A 15,730-nucleotide genomic window follows, 5' to 3' on the forward strand; every position below is an offset into this window, starting at 1 on the left:
TACTATCCTGTAAGCAAACATGGGGAAAAGCATTCAAATTTAGAAGGACCAAAACCAGAAAAGTACAACAAAACCCCAAAGAAATGTACACAAAGCAGTCTCAGAGACATTCTCATAGTTCTTGGATAAGTAGGGGAGATTAATATTCCTGTAAAGGTAAGTATTGAGGTATGTCTTGTAAGACATTTCTTGCATCTTACTGGCCAAGGCTGTCAAATTGATTTATGTGATTAAATCAGCTGTAAGATTGGCAGTGTGTACGTGGTGAATCTTGCACGTCTGTGGTTGGCCTGTATAATTTTTCTGCTGTCTTTTTTTTGGACTGGTTTTCGGGGTTGAAGAACCTTTCAGGTGTTCTGTGTTTTGTTTGTGTGACAAGTGGTGGTTTATCCGGCCCACCATTTCCAGGCCTCTCCCCAAGGATGGCACTTTAACTTCCAGAGTGTGTTTTTAATCACAAACCCCCTGAAGGTGCTTATAGTCTGGACAGTATCACTGCTTTCCTCACTGCCTAGTGTGTGTAAAATTTGCTAGATTGCTGTTCCCAGCTAGATTTTGGGGCCTCTTTGGTGTGCTAAACCAGCACTGGTGTCTGTTTATGTATAAACCTATTAAGATGGTCATGTCACGTAAATGCTTGTCTGATCAATCTGCTAAAATTGCACTTCTATTCATGATTTTGTAAATACAGCTGGAGACCATGCTCCTCCTTCCAGAAGCTGGTATAATATCCCATATTATAATATAATATGTACATCTCAATATTATTTTGGGATATTATGGGTAATATGGGATATATGTTGGGATATATATATATCCTAATACACTATCACATATTACCAGCCCTGTGCTGCTGATGGGTTATCCTACCTGAGGAACCATTCTGGAACTCAGAGATGTCTCTGGTACTTCCCAAAGGGAAGAATCAGCCACCCCATGCTGATCCCGGCTGTTCTGTGTTTCTTACTGGGACATTTGTTGATAGATTTACAGAGCTGCTTTGGGGTGTGGGCCTTTGCTGGGTCCTTTGGAATGCCTTTGAATGTGGTCACAAAATCCTAGTTTAGGTGGTTTGAAAGTGCTTTGGGGAAAGCTGCAGGAGGCAGCCACGCTGAGAATTGGCCTTGGTCTCATCAGGATTTTTAAGGCAGCGCAGATGTAGCCAGTGTCACCTTTTTATTGACCAAAAATAAGGGATAATATGCATACATTTAATTTTCAGCCTAAGGAAATAATTATTTCTCCCCTTGTCCTTTATCTCTAGATACTCACGTGCGCAGCACATGCTATGGGGGCATCAGGAAAGGGCTGTGTGTCCGTCCCTTCCCTGGGGCTGTGACAAAGTCTGAATGCTGCTGTGCCAACCCTGACTATGGCTTTGGAGAGCCGTGCCATCCCTGCCCTGCTAAAAACTCAGGTACAAGTTTTGTGTTTCCTTGAGTGCTGCAGTGAACACACAGACTTTAAACAAAATTGTTGAAATCGCATTGTTGGTTTTTATTTCATGCCCGAAAGAAAAGTGAACAGGGTGAATTTGGGTTCCTGAATTAAGTGTTTGCTCTAAGTAATAATTGTTGCAAGAGAATAAGCAGAATTCTTCAATGAATCTGTAAATTTCCTGCTCCAGTCAATCCAGCTTAAAAGAGCAGCCCATATTATTTCTAGAAATATGTGTTTCATTTTATAAGAATCAATTCTTTAAGTAAACCTGGGAATTGATAAAAAAAAAATCTCTTGACTACAGAGCTGAGGTGGTGCATCTTGGACAGGATTTCCATTTGGTATTAATAGTATAGCAGAAAACTATTAAGAAAAAAACAAGTAAAACTGACAGTGTGGTTAAAAGCAGTAACTTGAGAGGACAGTCATGTCAAGATTGTAAAGAAATCATGTAAGTTTTTAACTCTGGTCATCTAAATATGGTTTTGTATGCATATATATATATATATATATAACCAAAAATAAATATAAATATGAATATATATAAATATAAATAAATATATATATATAAAACCAAACTCCAAACTTATATTTTATATATATATATGTATGTATATATATATATAAATATATATATATTAAAAATATATATATATATATATATATAAAATACAAAACCAAGCTTAGATGACCAGAGTTAAATAAATTTATTTATTTATTTATTTATTTATATATATGTATATATATGAAAGTTCAGGATGAAGCGCTACCTTACATAGATTTAACTAACTTATCTATAAATGGTTATTTCATGTGAACATTGGCATTTCATTAGTTACATGGTAGAAAAATCACTTTGGGAAAAAAAAAGTCATGTGGGTTTAGTTTAGAATGAAAGAAGGTGAAATACTGGAAATAACATTTTCTTTTCCCCGACATCTCCACCTCAACTGAGCAGCTGAGTTCCATGGCCTGTGTAGCAGTGGAATAGGTATTACTGTTGATGGAAGAGGTATGTTGCATATTTTTTTTAATATATACGATTGTCCTACTTTAGTCCTTAGATTGTGCTTAGTTTTGGGCAAATTTTGGGAGGAAATTTCTGAAGTATTTGTTTCTAGAAGGCAGATTTAAGTGGCCCCTTCCCCAGGAAGTTCAGGAGGTAAATTTCTTTCAAGAAAAGTGGGCAAAATTGTTTATTTAACAACATTTTGTGGTTAACATTCAGATGTTGTTACATTGAAATTTTAACAACTGATTAACGATTTAATAATTCAGCATCATAAAGTCACCCCAGGACAATGATTCAAAGTTTTTTTAAAAAATCCTCAGAATTATTTTTTTGATAACATACTAGAGTGGAGTTTTAACTTCAAGATTATTATGTTAATTTTAGTATTTTAATTCTCAGACTACAATATTTAAATGTTGTCTAGAGAAAAGGGTGGAATTAATTCTCTAGAAAGTGGATTTTGCCTGACCCTCTCAAGAAAAAAAAGTAATCTGTTTCAGAGTTCTGACCTACAATTTTTTTTTTGAGATCAGGAATTTTTTCAGATTAGACATAAAACAGTTCTCTCTCATCTGACAGGAGTCAGATTTGCATTTGCAGTTGATTTTCAGTCAGCTGGGATAGTAATAGAGCAGTTTTTCACTCCAGATTCAGCGTTCACTCATGGACCGTTTCCATGGACAGACTGTATCTCTGTAGAGTTAAAAGTTTGAAGGGAGCTTAACTGAAAAAAACATATCCTTATGAAAAAAAGTCCTGAAACTGACCACTTGCATTTAGTATTGGGAACTGTAAAGCTCCACATCCTTTTCCTAGTACCACAGAGACAGGAATTTTCAGAAACAATGGCTGAGCCAGGCCTGAAGTAGGGGCAAAGCATGCTGCAGCTGGCAGACAAGTAAAATGGGTTGAAGAAGGAATAGGAGGATATAGGAACATAAAATTTATTGCTAGGTATTCGTCTGGTGTGTTAATAATTATCCTTGTCAGCATTAAAGCTCCTATTCTATACAGCAGAAACAGAATAAGAGCTCCCATCATTACATTTAGCAATAGCCTAAAGAAATTTTAAAAATAGCACTTAAATGAAAGAAATTTTGGTTTTGTTCAGTACTGTAAGTATCTGCGTATTTTTTTCTTAACATGCTGTAAGCTTGTATGAGTGATGTGAAATCCATGGAATTTATGAATTCTCTCAGTTCACTTTTCGGTGAATTATATATGGTCCATTGAAGAATCTCTAAATCTCAGAGAAGTAATGTCAGCATTCATTAATACTTAAAACAAGCAGCATCCTACCATAACAATTTGCATGCAGCCTGGTGGAGAGGTTCACGTGTCCTTTTGGACACATGGAAAATGCAATTTCTCACTCAAACACTGAAACAACTGCGCTGTCTACCAAGTGCATGACAAAGATCATTCATGTCTCAGCTGAACTTCTCTTTTGTTCAGGTTTCCAGAGCAAACACAGGGTTTTCTGTGCCTCTTGTACAGCAGCATTGCAGCCAATTTTCATGCTTCTGCTCCTGTCACTGCCTACACACTCCTTGTGTGGCTTGTCCTCAAGATCCAGACATGTCTAGGGAGCTACAGAATCCATTTTGCTCTAAAGAAAATACAAATTTGAAGTGGCATGCCAAATCGTATTTTCTTACAAAGTTTTTTGGGCGTCTCGTAGCATTGAGTTTTATCCGGGGTAGCATGGTTTTTTCCAAATGCATATGTGATTAAATGTATTAAATCAGTATCTAAACTGCACTGTGATTAAAGAGGAAATGTTCTTTACAAAAAGTTGGGCCCTACAAGTATAAAACAAGCCTTTCTTGAAGTCACAGCTATGCCAGCACCCTTTCTTTCCAGGGTTTGGGAAAGGGGCTATTTAAAGTAATGGGCTTACCATATGAGAAGAAGGAAAATATTGAAAAACTCTCTTTTCCTCAGAGGCAAGAAGCATTAAAATTAGTCTGTTCCTCTTCTTACCATTCATATGAATATATTGGACTTTTCCAACTACCGCAGAAATTTTATATGGAACTGTAAATTCAGAGTATATAACTCATCCATCATCCTGTCCTGTCTGTCTGAGAAAAAATTTAAATTTCCAGCAAGCACATACTCAGTGTGCTGTAGTTTTGACCTATGTATTAGGAAAATTTATGTGTCAACTAGTAATTTATAACTTCTTACCTAGATCCCCAAACTAGAGGCACTGGGTCCACAGGCTTGGTATTTTGCATCAAGCTTTTTGTTACAAGCATGTAGTTGCCTGTCAGTTTAGGTTGGAAAGGATATCTGGAGATGATCCAACTTAACCTTCTGCTCAGAGCAAGGGTATATTCAAAGTTAAACCATTTCTCAAAGCCTTGCCTGGGGGAATTTGGAAAATCTCCAAGGACAGAGTTGCTACAGCCTCTTTGGGCAGCTTCCTCCACTGCTTAGCCACACTCAAGGTGAATTTTTTTCCTGGTGTTTAATTTAAATCTCCACTGTTGCATCTTGCAAGTGTTGTCAGTTGTGCACCTCAAAGAGGTGGCTCCATCTTGTTTGTAGTCATCTGTTAAAATCAGGCTAACGCTGTTAGGGGTCCCTCTGATATTCCCTCTTTTCAGCTGACCAAATCCAGTCCCTTCAGCCTCTTCTTGCACCTCAGGCACTGATGCTGCTGAGGGAATTTAGCCACACTGACATGAGCTGAGTGTAGTCCAGGAGACACTTGGAGCACTCTGAGGGGAAATTTTCTTAATCCAGGTGATAGTTTAGACAGAGCAGAGGCACTACTGCACCTGTGATTATCAGCACAGATGAAATAATGAGTAATGAATTAATTAGAGATGTCCATACTGGTGGCAGCCTGAACTGCACTGGTCATGCCCTGTTGGAACTCATGCTGAGTTGAGGGGTGTGGGCCAGGTGGAGAGTAAAGAGAGAACCCTGAATTTCATGAGCTTCCAGTTGCTTAAGGTGTCCCAAGTGAATGGGATTCCCTGGAAGCTGCCCTCAGGTTTGTAGGAGCAGAACAGAGCTTTGAGGATGTTTTCATGAGATCGCAAGAGCTCTCTGTTCACACATAAGAAATCAGGCAAAGAGGGGAAAGACCAGCGTGGCTGCGTGAGGATCAAACTGAAGTGTGAGAAGGAAATGCAGTGTCAGTGGAGCCAGGGAGGAATGCTGTGAGGAGCAGAGGAAGGCTGCCCAGGTGTTTAGGCATGGGACTGGGAAAGCTGGAGCACTCTGGGGCTGAGTTGAGCAAAGAGTACCAAGAGTACGACAGGCTTCTGCAGGTGCATGGGAGGCTTGAGGAGTGGGCCCAAAACTGGAGGCAGTGTTCCAGGTTTGGCCCTCTAGTGTCAAATAAAGGAGAATAATCGCCTCTTTCAGCCTTTGGGCTGCACCTGTGCTGTGCCTTGGCTCTGACTGGGAGCCCCAGCAGGCAGGCAGTCAGGTGTTGCCCACACCTCTCACAGGAGCAGGTTTGTGATACCTGGCAGTGCCTGACTGTCCTGTTTTGCTGTGCTGATGCAGATATTAATGAGTGTGCTTTGGATCCTGATATTTGCTCCAATGGGATTTGTGAAAACCTGCGTGGCAGCTATCGCTGTAACTGCAACAGTGGCTACCAGCCTGATCCTGCTGGAACCAATTGTGTGGGTAAGTTTTGGTTGTTTTTTTTTTATTGTGGATTAATTATTTATCATTTCGTTGATGCTGGTTTGACCTGACAGGATGTAGGTTGCAAGGCATCTGCTTCTTCAAGCTACAATAAAAATGCAAAAAACTTGGAATTATGCTTTTCTCAATCTCTGCATAATTTTTATTCTTACTGTATATTTTGCATACTGTGTATTTTACTGTGTTGCTGTTTGGGAGGTAACATTGCAGGTTTCACTCTCCATCTGACTAATTTTACTATTCATGGCCATACATGAAATCCAGTGGGCTTTTGTTTTTTTCTTTTGGAAATTCTTACATCCAGAAAAAGTGTGTTACACCACAAGTGCGTTGTATGATCATGTTGCTTATAGCCTTGTAATTTTAAGCAGAAAGGCAAAATTTGTTTAAACTAAAAGCTAATAGAAATCTCTCAGGAACCATCAGATGTCCAAAGCATTGTCCTTAAGTACTGTGTTTAGTTTGGTAAATTATTGCTTTCTGCACTTAAAGATTTACTGACCTGTCTGCTGGCAAAACTCCAGTTTTGCTGGGGAAAACCTGGTCTATAGCTGCAGTATAGTTTTCATATCAAACATTCCTTCCCGGTGATGCAAAGGAAACACAAAGTAAAGAAAGTGTCTCCTTTCATCTGCTTGAATAAAGGAACTTTACATCTAGTCACTTCCTAAAGCCCTAAATATGACCTTCTGGCAGGAAAAGCACTGATGTTTTTATTTTTAAAATTCTTCATGTATTCATTCTCCAAGTGGATTTTATTGGAAGGGGTTTTATTTAGCTAGTTACTCTTGGGATTAGGTAAGTGCTAGTATAATCTATGTATTTACTTAAATTAAAGATAAAGCTGACTGAATGTGAGGATGTGTTTATTCTTGGATAGAATTTTTCCATAAAAGAATTTAAGTGTGAACACTCAGATAAAAAGTTGAAAGATTATAATTAATGGCACAATTTATGAGATGCCAGGAAATAAAAATGGGCATCAGTCAGAATGCAGACAGAATTTTTGCCAGGTCTGAGTGGGTTTAAAGCATGAGCTGCATTGTTCAGTGTTTTTACAGAGCTTATCCCAACAGATTACAGTCCAAATCTAAAGTTATTATGTGATATTCTAATGAAATCTGAAGTTATTCTGTGAGATTCTAATGAAATAATGCATTCATCACACTGCACAGTTTGGGCTAAAGCATTGTATGACAACAAGCTCAGAAATGCTCTTGAAAATGTCTGTTTACAAATTTGTCCTCCTTTCCTTGGTTGAAATCAGATGAAGTTAGATTAAGGACAGGTTAGGAAAGAAGAGCTTTTTTGTAAATTTATGGCTGCCAGACTTAAATCTTGGATTCATCATCATCAACAAATTTAGGCTTTGTTGTCTGAATCCTACAGGAATAAGCACACATTGGAAAATCTGAAAAGGTTGGGGAAAACAAAATTCACCAGATTGTAGTTATATTGCATTCTCATTTTTCTTCTATATTTTTAAACTTAAAAACTCTCTAAAAATCTGTTTGATTTAAGATTTCAGTTGCAGTATTAGGTTTGGAAAATCAAGCAGTCATTAAGGAGGAGACAACCTGAAGCAGGATAAAATATCATGTTTATCCTGACTTATTAATATTCTTTATAAACATATGTTATTTTGACATGTGATGGCCATTAAAGGAGTAGGCTTAAAATTATATTTTTTTCTTCTTTCATAGAACAAGTAGTAGGGCAGTGAGGAAGACACATTACATTTTATTAGAATTATTTTCAGTTGGTTTAAAGGGAGTTCAGGGTATTATGTTACTATACCTAGAGAAGGTACTTGATATCCTGGTCTTAATCCTGTTTGTTTTTAAATTCAGTGTTCCTCTGGAGGGGAGGTGTGTGTGTACTCTTGAGATGGCTGCCATGCATGAACCGTACAGGACAGATTTTAATGCACTTCATTGATAACAAAAACAATTTTAGCCCATAAAAGAGAACAGAGTGACAGTGTTTGCAGGGGTCTTAGGATGGGGGAAGAGAGGAGGATCTGACTCCATGTTTCAGAAGGGTTGATTTATTATTTTATGATATGTATTACATTAAAATTATACCAAAAGAATAGAAGAAAGGATTTCATCAGAAGGCTGGCTAAGAATAGAATAGCAAAGAATGAATAACAAAAGTCTGTGGCTTGGACAGAGAGTCTGAGCCAGCTGACTGTGATTGGTCATTAATTAGAAACAACCACATGAGCCCAATCACAGATGCACCTGTTGCATTCCACAGCAGCAGATAACCATTGTTTGCATTTTGTTCCTGAGGTCTTTCAGCTTCTCAGGAGGAAAAATCCTAAGGAAAGAATTTTTCAGAAAACATGTCTGTGACAGAACAGTAATTAACACACTGCTGTTTCTGTGCTTAAATAAAACAAATAATTAAAATACTGTTTTCAGAGCAAATAAACCTCCATTAGTTTATATGGTGTGGTCATAGAAATGACAAAGATCGTTGTCATTTGACCAAGGTCAAGGTCGTTGACCAAACTCAAATGAACAGGGTCATTGCAGGAAAACACAATTATTCCTTTAAACCTAACCGTGAACTAATTTTTGTGTTTGCTAGTGGAAAGAACAAAACAACTTTAAAGGCAGAGCAGAAATCTTTGCAGCAGAAGCCTGAAAGCGAGCGAGAGCTTTGCAGGTCAGAGCTGTCGCTCTGGGTGATGGTGTGTGTGTGTGTCCCTGCAGACATTGACGAGTGCTCTGTGAACGGGCTGCTGTGCGACAACGGGCTCTGCCGCAACACCCCGGGCAGCTACAGCTGCTCCTGCCCCCGGGGATACCTGTTCAGCGCCGAGACAGACACCTGCGAAGGTGAGCAGCCTGCACCTCCTGCCACACCTGTTGTGCATTCCGCCACGTCGCGGCGAAACCGGCGCCGGAGCGGTGGCAGATACCGGAGGAAGAGAGAGAGCTGTGATGTTGCATAAATTTTCACATTTCATTTTTTATTTCCCTGCTTTTTAGTGTGTTTGGTGTTGCTGTTGAATTTCTTTCAAAGTAATAATTTAATTTGATGCGATAATGTTTTCCTTTGCTTAGCTACAACATTTTAAACCTACAATACGTGGTTGCCTGTGATCACATAGCAGGAGCACCACATCTGCCATTTAGGGAAGTGCATCTGTCTTGATCACAGAGTCTCCTTTTTCTTTTCTCCTTTCTTCTCTCCCTTCACTCTGGGGTGATAGTTAATTCTAGATCAGTCCTATTATCTGTGATGCATTCCAGGACCTGGGTATTACTGCCCAGTAGTACTAAAACTGTCCTGCATTTTTTCAGTACAATCAAAATTGCTTTCTTCATAAATATAAATATTTATAAATACTAATATTTATAAATACTAATATTTAAAAATAATCTTTCTAAATAGTAATATTGCTATTAATGTTAGTACTTTAATGTTAGTATATACATTACTACAGATGTTAAAGCAGCAAAAATGTCGTATAGCAGAAACTAATGAGCATTTTTAGTTACTAAATTTACTGTACCAAAAAAAGTAAAATTGGAAGTGTTAGCTTATGTGCTAACTCTTAATTAGGATTAGAAGTTGAACAATTTTTCTGGTCTTCTCCTTTTTGTTTAGTTCCACAGTAAATCTCAGTATTTGTAATCATTAGGAAGTTTTTATAGTAAATGGATTAGGAAGTTTTTATAGTAAATGGTTTTGCATTTCTTTGAGTGATGGGGAAGCTGTAATTCTTTGTTGCAAAACACTTGTTATGTGAACCAGTGTAATCCTCCAGATTTTTCTGAAATGGTGGAAGATTTTACTGTCCTCAGCTCATTATTATTGATCAGGTAGAAGTTACTGCCATACAGCTAAGGAAACACATAGAAAGGAAAGTGGCAAGGTTTTAAATTCTAGCAGTATAAAATCATTCACATGTTCCATACAAAACATCTTCACCCCTTCTATGCAAAAGAAATTGGATTCCTTTATATTTTAATACATGTGGGTTTCAGAGGACGCCTTTAGAAGTCAGTTCTTGCTCCTTTTGCATGTTACAGATTGGTACCACTTGTTCAGAGTGGGGCTTTTCTTGTGCCAGCCCTCGTGGATTTACAAGACTTTCTGTGCCAAGCTGTCTCAGTGCCTACCTGCCCACAGCGCTCAGGAATTTGTTCTGCAGGGTTTCTCTCTGTGATTCGTGTCTGTGCACTGCAAGATTTCTGTCTGAAAACAGTGTACCGTGTGCCCTTAATGCACATGTTTCTTGAGGAATCTTCCAGACAGAGAAACTGGTGTGGTGTGGTGAGGGGAGGTGCTCACTACCAAGAACTTGAGAGCATAAAACACTGACCTGAAGCTGGGTGGGTGAGAAGCCAGAATGCAGACAGCCCAGCCAGTCCAGTCCTGTTGAAATAAAACGTATCTGCATTTTCAAACAGTAAACTTGGATTTATTTCTTAATGGTAACGGTACTATTACTGCTAATACATCTTGAGTCTTGTCCTTGGATAAATGTCTAAATTTAGCCAATGAGGTAAAAAAGCTGGTCAGGAAGGGTTTTGTGTAAAAGTGTCTGTAAAAATATTTAATGTTGCGTTTTTACTCACGTTGGCTAGGCAGTAGTAATGCTGGGTTGGCAGCAGAGAAGGAAATTACTCTCTTTCTGCCCAAATCCTCTTTCTCATGATTCGTTTTGGAGTTGTAAGTTCACTGGTTGTAAAAACCTGCTGTAGTCAGGAGCTCTGCATTGAGCACTGAAAATGCTCTGATGCTTATTAGTCACCAAGAAATTGTTAATATGAATCTCATCAGCAACTCGGAAGAAACAACAAAACTCTTGTTTTCTTTGTAGTTCAATTGAAATGTTATCAGTTTGTTGCACGGAGTAGGAGATTTGTTTGAGGCACCAGAGTCTGTGAAAGTTGAGATTTTTATGACAAGCTCCATGGTTTAGTTTGTGTTTCCAGTGACATAACTAGTTAAATGTAAACCAGATGTGCTTTGAAGTTCATTTCCAGGAATGTACAGTGGACTGTTTCAACTTTTCTTTCTCTGACGTTTACAATGTACACTCACTTCACTTAGGAGAAAAAAAATTTAAAACACACCTCAATAAATATCTTCATACATAGCATGTACATATAAAATAGTGTACATAGCATTTCTTCATACAAAATAGTGTTAAAATCCATTTGGTTTGTTGCTTGCTCAAATTTAAAAAATTTAAAAATTACCATTTAGTATTATCATGAGAAGCTCTAGGGAAACAATTTTTGGAGTTTCTTTACATTGTGCATGGTATACTTTTTCACTTGATTCAGCAGTGCACTTAATATCATCTTTTAATTTTATTTTTCTTTCCTGGATGGCAATTTTGAGATGTAGTCAATGCACTATTCTCAGCCTATTGCTATCGAAATTTATTTGGCTTGGGGTTTTGTTTCTTTTTTTTCTTCTTACTTAGCATAGTGCTAAAGTATATCAAATGCAGAAAGGCCTGGAGCATGGCCCATGAAGCCAAGAGAGCTGACTCTACTCTTCAAAAGGTGATGAAAGGTTTTGTCTCTCTATCTCCACTTACTCCCTTCTTTGGTTGTAGTTTCAGGGACATTGGCTTCCAGGTGTGGCCCTCAATTATTTTTGTCAGATTTTCATTTAAACTCTGAAAATTTGAAACAAAAAGATGTCTTTTCTTAGAAGAAAATTGGTTGTAATCCTGCCTTGCTTAATGCCAGGGAAAATCAAAGGTAGGCATGATGACCTCGTATTACTCCCATAAATGTGAAGCAGTTTAACTTCCCTGTATCTTCTTGAAGCGATGATTTGGACAGTGACACCAGTCTGCTTTTCACTTTGTCTTGCACATTGGTTGTGTCTGTGCAAACCTCTGTGTGAGGGCAGCTGAAGCACTTAAAGCAGTGTGACACTTCACATGAAAATCACCCATTTTCAGCTTTAAGTACCTTCACAGATGATGCCTGGTCCCTCGTGGAAATTTCTCTACAGTTGCAACTTATTTAAAGAAGGGAGTAACACTTGTGATTGTTTGGATGGAGAATACATCACTTCTGTTTTGTTAGTTTGTCCTGTCTTTTCAAGTTTTTCTCACTTTTTTTTTAGAGCTAGACAAACTTCTGAAAGCAAGATGGCAGAGGGAGAGGGAGCAAAAGTGTCCTTGTCCCAGAGAATTTATATTCAGAGGATTATTTGACATAAAATAGATACTTAGATTGCTTTTTTTTTTTCCTGAGTCGGAGTGATTTATGATTTTCAGAACCACTTTGGTTTCTCTGCAAAAGCAGGAGAGAGCACTCTCCACCACCAGGTATTGCTGGCTGGGGGAAGCCAAAGAGTGGGAAGCAACAGAGGCAGGCAGCATTCCTGGGTACTAAAAATTGAGGTAATAGAGTATAAAATATATCCACAGGGAGGAGAAGGCCTTGGTGCAGAGCAGATAATTGCTGGTGAGGACTCCAAATTGCCAGCTTGGATGCAGAGGGACTTGGAGCTTTTTCTGTCAGAATTAACAATGAGGCACATTGTCCTGACCTGATAAAGCCTCTTAGATCTTGCATCCCTGTATCTGTGTAGGATTAATCTGGAAAGTGGGCAATCCACAGTTTAAAATCCGGCTTCAGAAACATAAAGCTCAGTTGTTGATCAGAAAGTTGGTGACAGCCAAAGCCAAGTCCTGTTTGCTCTTTGTAGATAAGTCCATTAAGTAAAAGATATGTGAAAGCTGGCTTTTAAATTAAGTGCTTGCTTTTGGCATGAAAAGAGATAACACAGTTTCCAAAGTGTACTGATTCTGGGCATTTTTATCTCTCTCTCTTGCTTTGTGTTGTGTTTTTTTTTAATTAATACAATTATATTATTATATATGTTTAAATACCTGTTGCTTCTTTCACCATGCACATCTCTGGTGAAAGGAAGGCTTGATGCATCATAACAAAATAGCAAATTGTATCTCTTACAAAACTTTAAAAAAAATACAGAGGGCATTTCAGTTTGTCTTGAAAATGATCTCTTCATGCTGCTAATATCTCTAGTGCTTAGTTAGATACTACATTAGGTTGTAATTAATTTAAATTAAGATGGTTTAATTTATAGATATCACAAGATATTGCTGAAGCACTGCTAGCAAATATAAGCAAGCACTAAACATTTTTAACTTCAAGCCTGCCAAAGGGAACTGGTTGGATTAGAATGCATGGCTTGATTCAGGATGCATATAAAAAAAATCAGATTAGTTGAGTTGAGAGGGAAATGGTGGATATGCATCAGCAGTCTTCTTGGAGAGAATGTGTATTGTTTCAACCTTAAAACTGATTCCACTTAAAAGAAAAACATCAGCAAATAATGCTGTCTGCAGGGGTCCTATTCTTGCATGTGAACAAGCTTAAAAACCTCACAGGGATGATAAACAGGATTTTGGGGCTAAAGAGCAGTACCATTTACAGTATTCCAATTGCAACTGCTGCTTCTCCCGCATTTCCATAACTGGAGAATTGCACCCAGCATTGCGATCTTTTGCTTCTGACAGGGTTTTCTTAATTCTTCTCATGGGGCCATAAATGGCAGAAACAGTGAGGGCTTTGTTTGTTCTCTGCATGGTGTGGCTGGGAATGCATTTGCATTCTGTGAACAAAGAGTTGTGTTTTCTCACGGGACAGTTGTAATTGATGCTGGAGAACTTTATGGCCCATGCTGTTGGAAATTAATTGTCCTTGTAGAAAAGGGCCATTTAATAAACACCTCCAAAGTATGGGTACTTCAAAATACAGCCTACCTGTCTGTTCCTGTATCTCTTGATACAAAACTTCTGCGAGGAAAGGAGGGGCAAACACTTCAGGCAGTCTTGGCCCCTCACAGTCTACCACAGCATTCAGACAATATAAATTACCGTGGAGTACTTCCCAGAGGCACTCTTTAGTCCTAATAATGCCTTTTGTTTCTGGATTGCAGATATAAACGAATGTGAAAGCAGCCCATGTGTCAATGGAGCCTGCAGGAACAACCTTGGGTCGTTCCACTGTGAGTGTTCATCTGGCAGCAAGTTGGACCCTACAGGACTGATTTGTATTGGTGAGTGTTTCCTCCTTTCATTTTCCCTTTTTATTAAAAAAACTTATATATACATATATATATAGATACATATTCTACACGTATCTAAAAATGTTAGTATCCTTTGAGGATTCTTTTGGAAAAAAAGCAGAATGCTGCAGAGGTTTTATTGGAGTAAGCAGCAACAGTTGTCTGCAGGATGTCGTTGCCATTGTCTTTGAAAGCCATTCATTAGTGTGTTTTTTTTTTTCCTTGGCTTTCTAAGAAAATTCAAAAGGGTTGTGGTCTGCTGTACTTTGCAGGTGTTTATAAGCTGCCATTGTTTCATATCATTTGTGTTGCATAACTGAAATTATTGTAAGATATGTGTGCTGCTCCGACTAGTAAATGGTCATTAATAAGTGGGTGTCGTTATTAAGTGGGTGATGCTAATCCTAAATGTTACTTTTGTTTTCATATGGATTTGTTTGACATTTTTCAATCAAATTTTCTTGTCAGGATTTTCTTAAGAAGGAAAAATTAATGCAAAGACTCAAGCTCTTATTTAATTATGGTATTCTTCCATGCCTTAGTGTGTTTTTTAAGTGAATGTTACTTTTCTGCCTAAGCTTTCTCATACATTTCCTTGCAGCATACTGGCTGGTGAGGTTTATTATTGTTTTTCTAATTTTCATGTTGTGCTAATTTCTTGATATAACCATGCTAACATATGCTTGTTGTACCTCTTATTTTTAATCTTGTGTTCTTGCATCCAAAGGGGCCACATGTTCACAAGGAGCCCAATTATAACAATGTTCCAGATTTATTTGCAAATGTTTTTTTTTTTGATTGTTTACAGTACGAGGTCCCATTTGGCCTGAAAAGCAGTGACAAATTACATAAAATATAAACAAAAAAATGAGCTGAGTAGTCAGATAAAAACTGAAGAATAGGATCCAGCTACACACTGAGAGCCTAATCATTAGTTTTTCATGTCAACAAAAACAGTCTCGGGAACCATGTTTTTCCACTAAAAGTGTGAATATGTTAAGACAGAAGGGTCAGAAGTAGAGCTGGTGCAAGGCATACAGATTTTTACTGCTAGAGCCCAGTTTTTCCACCTTGGCCAAAATTCCATTGGCGTTGGAAGCAATGAGAGGAGGGCAGGCTGGGTTACTGAAAAATAAGTGAGGGGTTGGAGATTACAGATGACTTACTGTGTGGAAAAACTTAAAAGTGTTCTTATCAAATGTATGCCATTTTAAATCTCAAGCTGATTTTCCTCCATTACCCCTGTAGAGAAAAACTTGAATATATTTGTCCTGTTTTTTTTTTAGCTGTTTGCTTCTGTCAAGCACTGCTGTAGCAACAGATACCTTAGTCCTAAATATAAATGAAGGGCTAAAATAATATTGAAGTTTAGGATTTTTTGTGTTCTGCACAGGAATGATCAAAATAAGGTAATGTCCGATTCTGACAAGTTTATTTTTTTATACTTTCAAATTTGCTCTCCTGTCAGAACCAGAATCAGTACCACATTATTCAGCATAGATGTTAGCCATTTGTCTCTTTCTG

The 15,730-nt window shown here is 38.0% G+C and overlaps 1 protein-coding gene across 2 annotated transcripts in view; it reads left to right on the forward strand.

The window, feature by feature from the left end:
* FBN2 (fibrillin 2) overlaps positions 1–15,730 on the forward strand; it is a 123,014-nt gene that overhangs the window by 50,757 nt on the left and 56,527 nt on the right. For both annotated transcript variants that reach the window (XM_058043486.1, XM_058043487.1), the window contains exons 16-20: positions 1,265–1,417; positions 2,399–2,452; positions 5,978–6,103; positions 8,845–8,970; positions 14,078–14,197. In XM_058043486.1, the coding sequence (XP_057899469.1) occupies positions 1,265–1,417; positions 2,399–2,452; positions 5,978–6,103; positions 8,845–8,970; positions 14,078–14,197 (579 nt within the window). The remainder of the gene's footprint in view (positions 1–1,264; positions 1,418–2,398; positions 2,453–5,977; positions 6,104–8,844; positions 8,971–14,077; positions 14,198–15,730) is intronic.

Source organism: Melospiza georgiana, chromosome Z (assembly GCF_028018845.1).
Source record: "Melospiza georgiana isolate bMelGeo1 chromosome Z, bMelGeo1.pri, whole genome shotgun sequence".
NCBI classification, from domain to species: Eukaryota; Metazoa; Chordata; class Aves; order Passeriformes; family Passerellidae; genus Melospiza; species Melospiza georgiana.